Genomic DNA, 15,539 nt, shown 5'->3' on the forward strand with positions numbered 1-15,539 from the left:
CTGCAAATTGCAGCCACGAGCACACACAGCAAAAGCAGCATCAGCTAACACCTCATCCACTGAATTGTCAGTCATCTCCAACGGCTATGTTACAGGCCTTTGGTCTAACCTAAGCAAAAAGGTTGGGCATCTCTGGGTTAAAATGAAAGCACCTAGTAAGAGCATGTCTTCACAGAGCAGGATGCCTATCCATGCAAGTAAAGAAAAAAAAACAAATCACCTTTCTTCAACAGTGGAGAGGACTTATTTTGGCTATAAAAAGCCTGAACTAGGATCTTCATTTTTCTCCCTTTTCATAAATGTAAACCTCAATCATGGGCCAATAGAAACACTATAGAAACTTAATATTACCTAACCCCTGTTTTACTATTTAAGTACTTACAGATGGCTAATTGTTTAAGATGGATGTAAGTGCTTCACATTTAAACACAAGTTTTACACACTGACATCGTTGTACAAACTGTTACAAGAAAAAACTAAAAAACCCACAAACCCACAAAAATCACTGATATATTACAGTAAGAGGGCTTTTGAGTATATGAATACGTGATTAACCAGGGAATGAATAATTCTGCCGTGTTTTTCCACTTGAGCAATTCTCACTTTCCCTGTAAGGCTTCTTCAGGTGAAGTCATGCTATACAATGCTCTTCTAAACCCAAAAAAAAAAGAAAAAAAAAAGAAACCAAAACTGTCCTTTGAACAGCCTTATTTCTATTTGGTCCACTTTCTAGGATAGTCTTCTAGCTTGACAAGATTTAAAATCCTCTCAGTTTCAGATGTTCTCATAACTCCTCCACTAGAAGGGAGCTCAGTAGCAGGTTCAGGAGCTCAGCACTCTGAAACCACTCGGAAGAGTTGGTGGCCTAATAAAAAAAAGGGTAACAGACGGCAGAGAAGGTATTCATCCCAGACTAAGTCATTCACATCTATTGTTCCCAGGTGTAAATTTAATTGACCCATCTGCCCCAATCATCTTATCTCACTCTCTTCTATTTGTTGCAAACACACAGACAAGGCCACCATAAAATATCATCAAACATCTTTAGCACAGCTCTGCTTCTCCAACATAAGATATCACCTTGACTTCATCCTGGTGAAGAAGTTGCAAAGAACTACCTTGACAGTGCTATTTAAACCAATGTTACTTTCAGAAAGGACAGTGTCCATTTACACATCTCAGCAAAAGTAAGGTAAAACCAGCTCAAGATTTGTGCCCTGAATCTGCTGCCAGGTTAACTTTGGAAATATATGTACTACAATTTTATAGAAGTCAGGCATCTGATTAACAACAGGTAGAACTAATGCCTCTCAATAGTACTGCACTTGCAATTCTCAAAACTGGAACTTTAATTACATTTTCATTATGAATTGAACTAGAACAAAACTGATGCACATGAAATACACGTGCAGTTGACACCTTCACCTCCACATCCTGAGGAGAGATCAACCCTCCCAAACCCACAGAGCTTTGCAATACAGATGAGACACCTAAGCACTTACTTTAATAAATAATAGGGTTGGACATAGGGCTATAAACACCAAATAAAGCTCTCTCTTTGATCTTTATAAAATATTTAATGAAATCACCCAAAAGTGAGTGACAAAAATATTACAAAACTGAACTTCAAAGAGAGCCCTTTTCTCCAATTATCAAAAAAACTAACTTACCCTTCCCTTTGAGCTAAACTTAGCTACTTTTATGCAGGATGAGTAGCTCTACTGTGCATTCACAGTCCCATTACCTTGTTACTTTAATTGCTGAGCTAAATTTACATTTAGCAAATTTGACACTTTATTGAAAAAGAGAGGAAGAAGATGGCAGGGACTTAGCAGCAGAAGTATTATAAACATAGTACAACAAAATCCACTCTGTATTTGCAGCTTGCTGTCCCTCAGCTAAGTCAATGATGAATACTTTCAAAGTGTTCTTCAAATTTTTGTATTTAATAATTTTCAAAAATAACCACCACTAATATTTTGCATTCCACTGTATATAAATTTTGTAGGAAATAATGTCCAAAGAGATCTATCTTCACTGTAATATTAATTTAATAGCTAATGTGCATTATTCACATTTATATGCAAATAAATGTGATATTAGTCCAACATGCAGACAACTGAGAGGCAGCTGCTTAGAAAGATGCATTCATGCATCTTAAGCCACTCTGACCCACTAGTGTTAGAAGACTTGTTGATCCACTATGTTTTCCTTCAGGTGAAGACACGAAACATTTAAATGGTTCGTTCTGCTGCATGTTAAACTGGTCAGCGTTTGGCCATCTCTCTCTCTTTCAGATTTTGTTGCATCGGAGAAAAGCCTTCTGTACAGCCTGCTGTTTTTAACACATGTAAATGCAAAACCAGTTGTTTTTCTGTTCTTCAGGGACTCTTCTTCTTGCTTTTCTGTTCTTCCTTAAGCTCTTTTGCATTACATCTGGACCCCAATGCTGATAACATTTCTATTGTCGTCAAGTTGGCTCCCTTCATTATCAATCGCTCTCCATCAGCTGTAAAGGGAAAAAAATTTAAGAAGTCACAAAGTCTAAGTCACAATTACTTTAGTGTGCAGTTCTCTTTCATATGTATAAATACAAATACCCTGTTCAACTTGTCTGATTAGAAAGTACTCAACTTACCAAGGAATCTGATTATGCACTACCACTAAACAAACATATTAAACTGCACAGAATAGACATGTAATTTTAATTTCTGTATTGCATTATTGAAAAATCTGAAACATTTGTCTAGATATACCTATAGTAAGAACACATGTTTGATGAGAATGGCTCATACTATGCCCTCAAAGTCATCTAACAGAAGGCACAGAAGGCACTGGAAGGCATAATTTCCACACATGGCTCAGCATTTTAGCAGCATGTTGTCTATGGTCTGTTTAACTTACTTCTTTAGCCAAAACAACAAATTGGTTTACACAATCTGGTGGTTATAATGTAAAAAATAGAGAGCACTAGGATTTCTAGTGATTCTATGATTCTAGAAATTCTAGTGATTCTAGAAATTGTTTTAAAACAGGGAGGAGGCAGTAGAACTTAAGTATTGTACCTAACTTATTTATTTTTGCAAGATTTGCAAATACAAAAGCCATACTCAAACCCATATAATGCAATACCATGCATGGCATCCAAGTTCCAGCCCCATGTTTGCCAACTACAAGGGCTGCAAACTCTTGTTTGGAAAATAATTTATTTTGAAATTAAATTAACAAAATAAATTACTTGGAAAATAATCAGCTCTTAGAAAACAAAGAGTTCAGAGCTCTGGCTCTTGGCATTAGTGAAATACATTATTTTGGCTTTACGCTGTGAAAAACATTAAGCTTTACTGCTTAAGTCTTAATACATCACAGTTAGAGACAAGGATGGGAAAGACAGAGGCATGGGGGAGGGAGAAACAAGCAATGTCAACACTGAAATAACTAGACTTTCCTAAGCAAAATGAAGTACATTCAACACTTCTGACATTTCTACCAATTCACTAAATATATTCCTATACCTTATAGGAAGTTTAAAGAAATGGGGGTAGCAAGAATCAATAATAATGAAAACGTTAATGGGCCACATGACATATTGGTCCAGCAGGAAAGAAGATGCAGCCAGAGAAAAGGGCAAAAGCAGATTAGAGCCATCTGTTCACAGCCTAGAATCTGGGCCACTTCCAGAACTGATGAAATGTCCACCATCAGTTCCCTGCCTGCTCACTACACCCTCAAAGGAAACGAAGAAATTTGTTGTACATCAGTTGACCTCTTTCTGCAAGTCCATCTGCACATGTATGGTCTTATGCATACGAGCAGTTCCTTCAAACTGCATAGTAAGTTACTCAGTTGCATAAGCAACTAAAGGCATTCAACTTTTCTGTTCTCAAGACAGAGATGCCTCCACCACAGATAACATAAAAAAAATTACAGAAGGTGAACAGACTCTTACATCAAAACAGAGCTACACGTACTTCCCTGGAATTGTACCTGACTGCAAGGTCACACAAGTATGTCACTACAAAAGTAGACTCAGCTCTAAAGTTAAGTCAGTTCTTTGATCTAAGATCCACCGGACCTAACTGTAGTACGAAGACATATATACACATTTATCTAGACATCAGGCTGTTAGTGACTCCCTCTTCCTTTCTTCCTCCCAGCTGCACAACATCCAGCTATGGACCAGAACCGAAAAAAAGTAACCACAGTAAAAAAAAGCATAGAGAAAACAGTAACATCGTAACAACACAAACCAAAAGGTCTCTTTTTTGGTCAAGATTAAAAATGAGCTCCTTACCGAACATAACATCTACAAGTGGTTCAGACCCATCATGTCTCACATCAGCAGTCACTTCACAGTTTCTATTAGTGGCCTGGATTTTTTTATGGTTTATACATCCAAGAAATTTTCTGAAAATATATTTGAAAATATATTAAGTATGTTGTAGATAGAAATTATCATAAGTATATTTCTAAAACTAATTTGAATATCTTGATAGTGCTGGGCAACAAAAGTATAAACAAAATAGGATTTGTATTTAATAATTTCAGACAGGTATTTCTTATGAGATAATCACTCTTAAAAATCCAAATGGATAGTGCTTATATGCTAACATGTAAAAAGCATACCAAAGAATTTTGCAAAAATTCAGTGTATGCATTTTCTGTGTTTCTCTCAGCTGGGTTAGTAACAATAATAAAAAAATCAGCAAAGTCATTTTCACTTTTCTTTATATACCGATTGCTTGCCAATGTTTTATTGTTTGGGTTTGAGACAGCACTTACTTAACATCATCGGTCTCCTGCAGATTTCTGAAATGCATGACAGCTACTTGACATTCTGGTGGCTTAAAGACATTCTAAGTTAAGTTGTGTTACTAAGTTCATTTCAAAAGTAGATGTGTCTGTAAGCTATTGCAAAATGACATTTTACAGTTGTTTGGTGCAGAACTTACATCACTCAAGAAGCATAATTACTTAGATTTCTCCAACAGTTAATTACCAAGATAGACCAGCAGCTGTTGCCCCCTCTCTCTCCCTTTACCAGCACTTGGACTAGTGATTACAGACCTTCACCTACAGGCCTGGCAACTGAGAGGGGCATCTCCCTGGGTGGTTTGGTAAAGCTAAATGCACATGCTTACATAGAAGGATCTACACTTAGGCACAGAGACCCTCCAAAAATCAGCACAGAATGAATGCTGTGTGCATCCTGGTAACACCATAAACAGAGCCCTTAGGACAAACACAGTGTCTTCTTATTCTGAAACGTTAAGGTTCTGCCTAGACTAAGCTACAAAGCCCTGATAAATGCAAGCATTCAAAGACCAAGATCATGAAAGTTAAATTACAGCGGATGCAAAAATTTGGGAAAAGGAGGTTCTTCTCCAGAGGAGAACAGCAGATACTGCCATTTCCCTCATGATTTGCTCCCAGGACGTCTTCTTACTTTTGCTGGCTACAGTGACAACAAGTCACAGGGCCCTGCAGTGACAGCAGTTTTAACGGCTTCGTTTTGGCCACTGCTGCGACCTGGGCAGCAGCCGGCAGGGGCGGCCGCTCTCCCTGCGCTTCAGGAACCCCCCACGCTTCCACGGGCGGAGGGGAGCAGGCCCGTGCCCCAGGCCCTGCCGCAGAGTCCAGGCATGGCGAGGGGCACAGGCCGCACTGAGGGCACATATAACCCCAGCCTCTACCCCCCCAAATAAATACAATTAAAGGCAAAATGTCCAGCCCTCACGCCTGCCGCGAAACGTACAGAACCCACGCCCCGGGCGTAGGAAGGGCGTTGGGTGGTTTACAGACAGGGGAGCTCGCCCAAGGCCTCCCCGCCGGCGCGGGTCCGAAAGCCACAGCATGCCCAGGCCGCCGCGGGGCCGGGGCCGGGGCCGGGGCTGCCCCCGCAGCCCCCTCACCTCGTGCTCTCCACGTTGGACTCGAAGGGGCAGAAGCGGACCACGATACTCTTCACCGGCCGCAGCACCACCCGGATCTTGGACGCCATCTTCTTTCTGCCCCCTACTACAGCTCCCAGCAGCCCCCTCGCAGAGGCGGGAAATGGAGGCGGGCGTGCCGTCCGCCCCGCAGGTGCCTGGGAAAGGTAGTTCGCGGCCGCCGCCGCCTCCGCCTCGGGATGGTGCCAGCGCCCGCCGCGCCTCTCACGGCAGCCCTGCGGCCCGGCCTCCGCCGCCGTGCGCGCCCTGCCTCTGCTCTCGGTGGGACGCCGGCTGCGTGCCCTACGAGCCTCGTTCAACAACCCGAGGTGCTCGGGGCCGGGCTCATTGCGGTTGTGGAGAGAGAGGGATCAACTGGCCGACCTGTCCCGGCTCCTCCCCTGACTGTAACACAGTAGATACGGTTGGGGGGGGAAAAAAGACACACTTTTGACATAAAACTGACATAAAAGACCTCCTCCGGGCTCTGCAGCAGAAGTAGCGGGCCCTTGCGCGTTAAGACTTGCATGCAGGAGGCAGAGGACGTGAGATAACACTTGGGGGAAGCTATGGTACATAGTATCCGTCAACTTAAGAAGCAAGGTTGGGTTTGTTTTCTTTATGTTAAATCTATCCCTATGTCGTGACAGCTTATGATGTCTTCCAGAAGTAGTTTATTTAATACAATTGAATAGACAAGGGTATTAATGAGGATCAATAAGGAGTAGCCAATACAGAATCAGAATAACAGAATCGTATAGGTTGGAAAAGACTTTAAGATCATCGAGTCCAACCGTAAACCTAACACTACCAAAACCACCACTACACCATGGCCCTAAGCACCTCATCCATACGGCTAAGGATAAATTAGGGGCGATATTTTGCAACATATCAAGCAGCAGAGAGACTTGTAAGAGGCAACGCTACTGGAAGTGAATCCGTTTTTTTCCGGCGGGTTACTGCGGCAGTTGCCCACCCCTTTAAGCAGAGGTTTCGGGGTGTCGGTGTGGTTGCTGTCAGCTGTGCATTTCCCACTAGATGGCAGAAACCTCCCTGACAAGTTGCTGCAGCGGCCTCAGGACTTCCTCCTGCTCTACAGCACCGAGATCTTAGGGGGTTAGGGGCATGTGCTGGTTTTGGCTGGGACAGAGTTAATTTTCTTTACAGTAGCTAGTATGGGGCTATGTTTTGATTTGTGCTGAAAACAGTGTTGATAACACACTGATGTTTTAGTTGTTGCTAAGTAGTGCTTACACTAGCCAAGGACTTTTCAGCTTCCCATGCTCTGCCAGGTGCAGAAGAAGTTGGGAAGGGACACAGCCAAGGCAGTTGATCCAAACTGACCAAAGGGCTATTCCATACCATATGACGTCATGCTCAGTATATAAAGCTGGGGAAGAAGGAAGGGGGGGATGTTCAGAGTGATGGCGTTTGTCTTCCCAAGTAACCCAAGTTATGTGTGATGGAGCCCTGCTTTCCTGGAGATGGCTGAACACCTGCCTGCCCATGGGAAGCAGTGAATTAATTCCTTGTTTTGCTTTGCTTGCGTGCGCAGCTTTTGCTTTATTCATTAAACTGTCTTTATCTCAACCCACGAGTTTTCTCACTTTTACCCTTCCGATTCTCTCCCCCATCCCACCGGGGGGGAGTGAGCAAGCGGCTGTGTGGGGCTTAGTTGCCGGCTGGGGTTAAACCACGACAGGGCAGGATGGAATAAACTCAGTAGCAGTGGCATTTAAACACACGGCGTGAATTTCTATGGAATATTCAATACAGAGCCATTCTGATCTACAGGAACTGCATTAAATATCTTGCATCCCTTGTAATGGGCAACCTATTTTTAGAAGCGTATCCTTGTTTATTGGAAGTTCTCTTTTTTAAAAAAATCACATAGTCACTGAGAAAAATCATCCTCTTTGCTAAGATTTAGCCAAGCAAAATTAAGTAGCAAAACTAAACACAGCGGAGTCAATATAGTTTTATTATTTAATGTTTTTATTCTTTTTTATATCATAGTCTTTCCATTATGGGAAAAAATACATTTCTGTGAGATATCTTTTGAAAGAGTCCACTGTAACCAATAAATGGCTGATTTAAATAGGATTTTTTCCTATTTAATAGGATCAGATACAGGACCAGGTAAATAGAGTATTTTACATTTAGAAGGCAAAAGTAACTTACAAAATTTCAACATATCTTTCTTCATTATAACACAAAGAGCTCGATGTATTCCATTTAAAATCTGTAGCAAAATTTCCATTAGCTTCTATGGCAGTACCAAAGGAATAACATCAGTAAAGGACTGGGGAAGAAAGAACGATCACTGATTTTTCTAAGGACTCCATTCTCCACACTGTTGGTACAATGGCACTTACTGACTTAAAAATATGCATGGCAAAACCAGTTTTATGTTTGCTCTTATTGCATTTTGGCAGTAATTTCATGAAGAATATTCAGCTTACGTTGCACAATTAAATGAAGATAAAATTTTGTTTACTCCTTTCCACATGCAGATCGGTTAACTTTTTAACACTTACTGTCAGCAGTAAAAATTGCATCTTTCCCCTTAAGCCATCTGTTTGGAGTAATCAAAAACCATCTCTGCTTTTTCAAACTAATTTTTAATTTTTTGAAGTCCAAGAGATTCACAGTAGCATGAAGGAACAACTAACTAAAAAGCTCTGTGTTCTTTTCCTCCCCTCAAAAAATAGACTGTATCTGTGAAATAAAACCAAGGGACTATCAGTAGGAATATCCCATCCTTGGATGCTACCCTACTTGTTGATCTCAACACTTACTCTAGATGCAATAGTTTTAGCTGATGGTAATTCTGCTGAGAGTGCTAACTTTTACACTTACTAAATTAGATAGATAAACAGCAAAGTGACACAGCTATTTAAAAAAACCCAAACATTTCTTCATCTGCCTTTAAACCCAGGTGGTGGTTAACCCCAGTGTGTTGGACTACCCTCAGTTTATACCAGAGCAACTCCAACTGACCTCTGAAGCACAATATTTAAATGCCATTTCAGGAAAGCTGACAATTTATCCATGAAAGACCTTGTATCAGTCTCTCCAGCTCCAGCAAGTAATCTGGGACCTCTCAAATGTCTGCATTTGAGACCGTTCTCTGGGAACGTCCTTGGGGAACTGAATGATTCATGATTCTTATACCTGGTGATAATCATACACATTCCTAAAGCATAGTAACATGAAGAGGCATAAAAGTTATATTATTATAACAGAAACAATTTTAGTATTCCTTTCACCAAGCTGATCTTTTTATTATAAATGCTGCCTCATCCCGAGTCTACAGACTTTCATGTCATTAGTTTCACTGAAGTGTAGTTGCGAGCCCATAGATGATTTATATCTGAGCACCATACATAGCAAGGAAAAAAATGCAGCCATGTTTCACACTTTAATTATGAAGATAGGCAGAAAAAGACTATAATATTAATTATAGTAAGTCAATGTTCCTCTTTTCTCATTGATCCTCCTAGCTCTCTTAAATCCAGGGAGGATTCTTCTGCTTTTTCTCCTGTTTCTTACTTATCACTTTCATTTTCTGTAATGTTTTCTGACTATAGAAAGGCACACATTTCAGAGCTTTTGAAATCTAATTTCTCTATCATTTGGGCATGTGTGGTTTTAGCACCTTGGCTCTGTCTTTTCATTGCTGTTTAGTTCATTTTTTCCTTTAAAATCTGGTCATCTTGCAGATTCTTCTTCCAAAACACTGCATGAGAGAGGGCTCACCATGCTGCATTTCAGGTACAGTATTAGACCTTCATGCACTTTGGTTCTGGAGTCTTGGATCATTATCTCTGCTTGTCCTCAGCTGATTCCTTCCTCTGCGTCTTTATCCTTTTTTCCTGGGTCTTTCTCTGAGTCTTGTCACAAACGTCAATAGGGCCAGAATTTAGCAATCAAAATGTCATGTCTGCACATCTAGTTATAATGCTGTGTAGTCCAGGAATAAAATGTAATGCTGCCTTCAGGGCAGTAGCCAGTACTGAGGAGAAGTGAGACAACACAAACCCAGCCGCCTGCCTATTTTGCACTGAGGTGATGCTTCCAGATGGCCACCCAGAAGAGGCTCTTTGAGAAAGATGGTGTTCTGGGCCTGACAGGAGAAACAAATTATTTCTGGAAACAGAAAAACATTCTGACAAGTGCAGTATCATGGGGCATATCTTCATAAGAGCAATGGACAGAGATGGTCAAGATCACAAAGGACTTGTAGGAAGTCATTATAAAATACTAGTGCCACGTTAAAGGACATGCTGGGATGAATCCCCTACCATACTGGAGGAGCATTGCTTATTGTACTGAGTCATAAAAATATAAACTAGTCTGTGTTTTCTGTCTGGTTTTGTTTCTTCCTTTGAACTGAATATTCTTACACCATATGTCAGTTACTGAATTTTAAAAATATTTCCCCAAAGAGAAGAGCTCATAAAGGTCCTTTATTCCCTGAAAATTGTAGAAGTCAAGCATAGTTTTATACTAGTAATATACTAATAGATACTAATTTTGCGTATCATTTATAAACCAACTAATAGTTGTATGCTGTTAATGAGGTTTTCAGCAATAAAACTAAACTCAACCAGCAAAGGTGCCACTGAAAATGAGCAATAAGACTAAACTCAACCAGCAAAGGTGCCACTGAAAATAAGCTTGGTTTATAATTCATTCTGAAATAGTAACTCTACATATCTGTTAAGAAAAGCTTTTACGGAAGTAAATAGACAGATTCCCTAGTTGCTCTTTCCTCCTCTGCAAACATGTATTTCTGTTGCCTGAGGTTAACAATTGCCAGCAGAAATGTTTGCTAAATAACATGCAACATTTAACTGGCTGAGAACATACTGTGCCAGTTCCTGACTTTTGTAACTTAATTTCTTGAGGATAATATTGAAGTTTTTCAAGCTACACCTTCATAGAGCAAAAGCTTTACTTCATCTATTTGTCTTCCCTGTCTAATAAATACTACATTGGATACATGCAGCTATCATTTGCATTTTTAAGTTGATTTAAAATATGCAGTTGCTCCCAGCAAAGAAATTTCCTTACTGTAATAGCACAAGGCACAAAGATGAGCTGAAATGAACAGCAACCACCCCAGGTTAGCACCTGAGTCCTTGAGGTCTGGAATCTGTGCTTGAAACTCCAGGTATATTAAATGTGTATATTTTTACTTTAAAGGTCCTTGCTCACAATGATCCACAGGTATGTTCCCATTTGACAGATCTAACTTTAACAGAGACATTGTCATAATTTAAGAGGGAACAGATTTCCAGAAGTGCACAATTTGGAGAAAGGAGTTGTATTGGAATTTGAACTATATGTTCAAAGACTTCCTGAAGGTTTGTCTGTGCTTCGGATAACTTGTTATGGATTTTGAGGAGCTCAGCAGCATATTGATGTTTGTACCACTCTCCTAAGGGCATACTTTGGTGTTGTGAATATTGTAAGCAAAGCGTTTTGATTTCACTGTCTTCTGCTAAGAATAGCCATGCCTATAGATTGATGTCTTAAATTATTAGTATTGTCAGCAAACTACAATAATATTGCTCAATTGAATGTGGTGACCAGCCAATATAGTCTCTCTATACACTTTAATGCTTTCCATGGCAAGAACTTTCACCTGATATTCTACAAGCTTATTTATGCACCAGTTCTAACTTCTATTTTTATAGACTTCAAGAAGGTATCTAGGCATTACACACATGTAAGCCATAGAATACCTACTTAACACAGATAAAAGCTGAAACATGGAGTGTCTAGTCAGCGGACATACAGGAACTAGATATCATAACAGAGGATTTTTATCTAACCATTTTCTATAACTAGTTTAATTTCATTTTATCTATTTATTAACGTAAGTAAAAGGTATCTCCTCAAGAGAGTAATTGCAACAAATTCTTAGTGCCTATGTGACTAGAAGACCATAGTTCTTTAAACTTGAAAACATATCGACATCAATGACATTCTACTAAATTTAGTATTGTAATTCCAATATAAAGGTAGTTTGCATTACTGAGAGTCTGTGATAAAAATATTCTCTATTGTAAATTTAAATATGCCACAACATCCTTTGCATGAAGCTCATTCTATGTTTGCAGTCCTATGCTCAGTTACCAAAAAAACCCCACACAAAAAACCCTGGCAACTGGATCATGAATCTGTTGGTCTGACATTATATTAGAATAACAGATGTATGTTTGGTTAAAAGCCTGCATAGCACAGGAAGAGTATGATTCAGTTGGTTTCACACAAGAATTCCAGATGCAATGCAGTCAATGATATGCACAGACGTACTGCAGCAATTAGTGGAATGAAGATCTGAGCCATTTTGAAGTATTTGTCAGGTATCTCCTTATGTGATTATAATAATAGTGTAATAATTACATTATTCTGTACTAATTGAAGTAAACATGTCAGAAGATAGAGGAGAACAAGTAAAATAATGCAGGAGTTGTTATACACACAGAAGCTACGTTATATAAACAATAGGCAGCAGATGACAATTTAGAAAGGTATTCCCAGAGAAATTATGTTACACAGATGAAATTAGGAATATGGAATGCCATATAAATAGCAAAGCTGGTGAATTTTATTTAAGCATATATTGCCAGTTAATACCAGAATGAAACAAGTATCATTTCTTAAAGTAGTGGTTTTCAATCTGTGGACCCTTAGTCATTTGTAGTGGGTTCACGAAGGATTATTTTAAAAATATAATTCTTACTTTTGGTAGGCTTCCAGTCAGGATCAAGGAGCCTCAATGACCACTTGAAAATTGTGAGGATCCACAGATCAATAAAGATTAATCACCACGGTGTAAGTGGTCACTGTTCAGCCCAGATGATATGAGACAGCAGAACATTGGTTACTAGTCTAGTTCTAAATGGTCAGATTTTCCAGACAGGGTTTCTTAATGTTTTTAAAATATCAAAGATTCTTCTCTGTATCTCTCAAACCAGAAGAAATTATGGCAATTTTTGCTTGGTCTTGAATAACTGAGAGCATATCCACATTTCATCCCTCTTTAAGTACATTAGTGAAGTTAAACATCTCAGGGCCCTTAGGATAACTAATTCAGTCCTTACCTTTATTCACTTTCTTGCATGAAGTATATACATATTAAACAGAGAATGCATAAGTCAGAGATTTCAAACACTTGTGGTTAGTTTTGTGCATATAATGCTTTTGTTCACATAGTGAAATTGCTTGACCAAATTTCGCTTAGGTCAGTCACATTTCCCTCTCTCGTATTGATTGATAAAAATTAACCAGATGAATCAACACTATAAAACTAGAAATATTTGCAATACATTTATTTTTATGCTGTTTTCCCATTTTTAAATGAATTAGCAATGTATAAAGACAAGAGATTAAGAATTAGAAACCATGTATTTTCCAAAGATCATTTCTAGCAGTAAGCAAATTCATCTCTGCTTCTCAGAGCCTCATTGAGAAACTTAGTGCCAATCAAACATTTGTGACCAAGTATTACCATACTAAAATAGCTTTACAGAGATTCAAGCAAATATTCAAGGGATAACCACTTCAAAATGAAGGCAGAGAAACTGTGAACTTAGCCACATTTAGTCAATCTCCATCATGCCTGCAATGAGAGTATACATTAATTTATTATCTACTGTAGTACCCCCCCCGACAAGTCCATATCACCAAAGAAACAGTAAAACAGCATTTTCCAGAGAGGCTTTTTCTTGCAAAATGCACCAGTACCGTGTTGACTCCAGGTACAGTAACAATGTGAGGTTTGGGGGATACAAGCTGTCCCTGTGTATGTATCCCTTGTACAATGGTAGCTGGGTTTATTGGCACGACTAGAATTACAGTGATGTCTGGCCATTCATAGCCCACTCCCATGCTACAGGCACAAAACAGGTTTGTCTCCACAGACACTCCGTTGTCCAGATTAATAAGTGATGCTCTTGCCGTGACTGCACAGAAAGGAGCACGCCATTTGAGAAAGGCAGCAGCGCACAGCAAAGAGGCAACTGCCCGTGGCTTCTCACAAAATACGTTTACAACAGCAGACAGCTCCCGTGGAATAGTTGTGATGAGCCAAAGGTCTCTGCCGCCTTACCCTGCACTGCCCACAGTAGCTAACAACCCCGCTCTGCCTTTTGTGGGGCTTTCATGTAACTGTCTGTAATCAAGCAGAGGTAATCAGCTCAGAGGAACAGATTTCTTCTCCCAGTCTTATACAAATATATATAATCTATTTCCGGTATTGATTTGTGCTATTTGGTAGTGACGCATTTAAGTTTTAAATCCTCTGTGCTTTTCACTGTCTTAATAAGCTGCTCCTGCCTCCCCCTCTCCTGGGGCTTTCGGGACAGAGTCAATACCTATAAACTCTAAAGATGTGACAGGAAGTTTCATCTCATTAAAGTTCTTCACGAGAGGAGATTTCTTTATTCCCTCTTGTGATTTGTGTTCACAATTTCTGACCTTTAATATCGGTGTTGTCTCACTGACACATTGTGTGCCCCTGGGGAGTGTACTCAAGTATGTCACAGGACTTACGAGGGATTTTTGCTTTATGTTATAGACCTTCCTTATCAACTATAAGAGTATTCTCATCTGTTTATACATCACTGCAATAGCTCAATGAGTAAAATCATTCTTCTAGAAGATCAGGTTCTAGGGAAATTACTTATATTGCTTTCAGATATTGCTTTTCTACCATATTTTTCACTGTACTTATGTCAATAATGCAATTTTTTACTTCTTAGTGGTACAATTCCTCAGTAAAGATCGATTATCTTTAGGAATATCATAGCTGTCAGGGTTTTCTTCCGCTGTTCTTATCATACCTGTGGTTCTGACTGTGTCGTGTTGCTAAGGTTTCTGGAAACTGGGTTATGACTCATCCTCTTTCTCCCTCTTAGAGCACCTCCAAGAGGCTTAGAGGGAGTCATAAAATAAAAATACAAGTGAAGGAACAGCTACCCAGCTTCCTAACCCTACAACACTTTAAAGAGTCCACATACTTCAAAGTGTCGACGGATTGCGGGCATGAAATGACAGTAGGTTCCCAGGGCATCCCAGTGCATTGCAGCACTGAAGCAGTGCTGGCTTCAGCAGTCTCTCCTGGATCTCCTGCTGTGAGATATTCATATTGACCAGTCAGCCCCATGTTAGCACAGCCTCCCGCTGCTCACAGATGCAGCCCCAGAATAACAAATTGCACTCCAATAGCTTGAGAGCTGCAGGTAGCTAAAGAGCCCCAAAACTACCACCCACCGTCTAACAGCAGCCAGCAGTTTCCAAATTTGTTGTAAGTCCTTGCAGCTAGTAACTTGTTCTGGTTTTGGCTGGGATAGAGTTAATTTTCTTCATAGCAGCTAGTATGGGGCTGTGTTTTGGATTTGTGCTGGAAACAGTGCTGATAACACACTGATGTTTTTGTTACTGCTGAGCAGTGCTCACACAGAGTCAAGGCCTTTTCTGCTTCTCACCCCACCCCACCAGCGAGGAGGCTGGGGGTGCACAAGGAGTTGGGAGGGGACACGGCTGGGACAGCTGACCCCAACTGACCAAAGGGCTATTCCATACCATATGATGTCA

General features: G+C 40.0%; 1 protein-coding gene across 1 annotated transcript; it reads right to left on the bottom strand.

The window, feature by feature from the left end:
• Positions 1–1,557: 1,557 nt before the first annotated feature.
• On the bottom strand, positions 1,558–6,057 carry MRPL53 (mitochondrial ribosomal protein L53). The gene is made up of 3 exons (XM_072852290.1): positions 5,913–6,057; positions 4,295–4,407; positions 1,558–2,509 (listed from the first exon to the last, which is right to left on the bottom strand). Exons 1-3 carry the CDS (start codon positions 5,999–6,001, stop codon positions 2,382–2,384), a joined length of 330 nt encoding a protein of 109 aa, XP_072708391.1. The 5' UTR covers positions 6,002–6,057; the 3' UTR covers positions 1,558–2,381.
• Between the last annotated feature and the right edge of the window lie 9,482 nt (positions 6,058–15,539).

Source organism: Ciconia boyciana, chromosome 2 (genome assembly GCF_034638445.1).
Source record: "Ciconia boyciana chromosome 2, ASM3463844v1, whole genome shotgun sequence".
In the NCBI taxonomy this organism is placed as follows: domain Eukaryota; kingdom Metazoa; phylum Chordata; class Aves; order Ciconiiformes; family Ciconiidae; genus Ciconia; species Ciconia boyciana.

Coding starts and splice junctions, on each gene's coding strand:
- MRPL53 (XM_072852290.1), bottom strand. CDS start 6,001: ATGGCGTCCAAGATCCGGGTGGTGCTGCGGCCGGTGAAGAGTATCGTG. Junction 4,408..5,912: donor TCCAACGTGGAGAGCACGAG/GTGAGGGGGCTG, acceptor ATATATTTTCAG/AAAATTTCTTGGATGTATAA. Junction 2,510..4,294: donor ACTTGTAGATGTTATGTTCG/GTAAGGAGCTCA, acceptor TTCCCTTTACAG/CTGATGGAGAGCGATTGATA.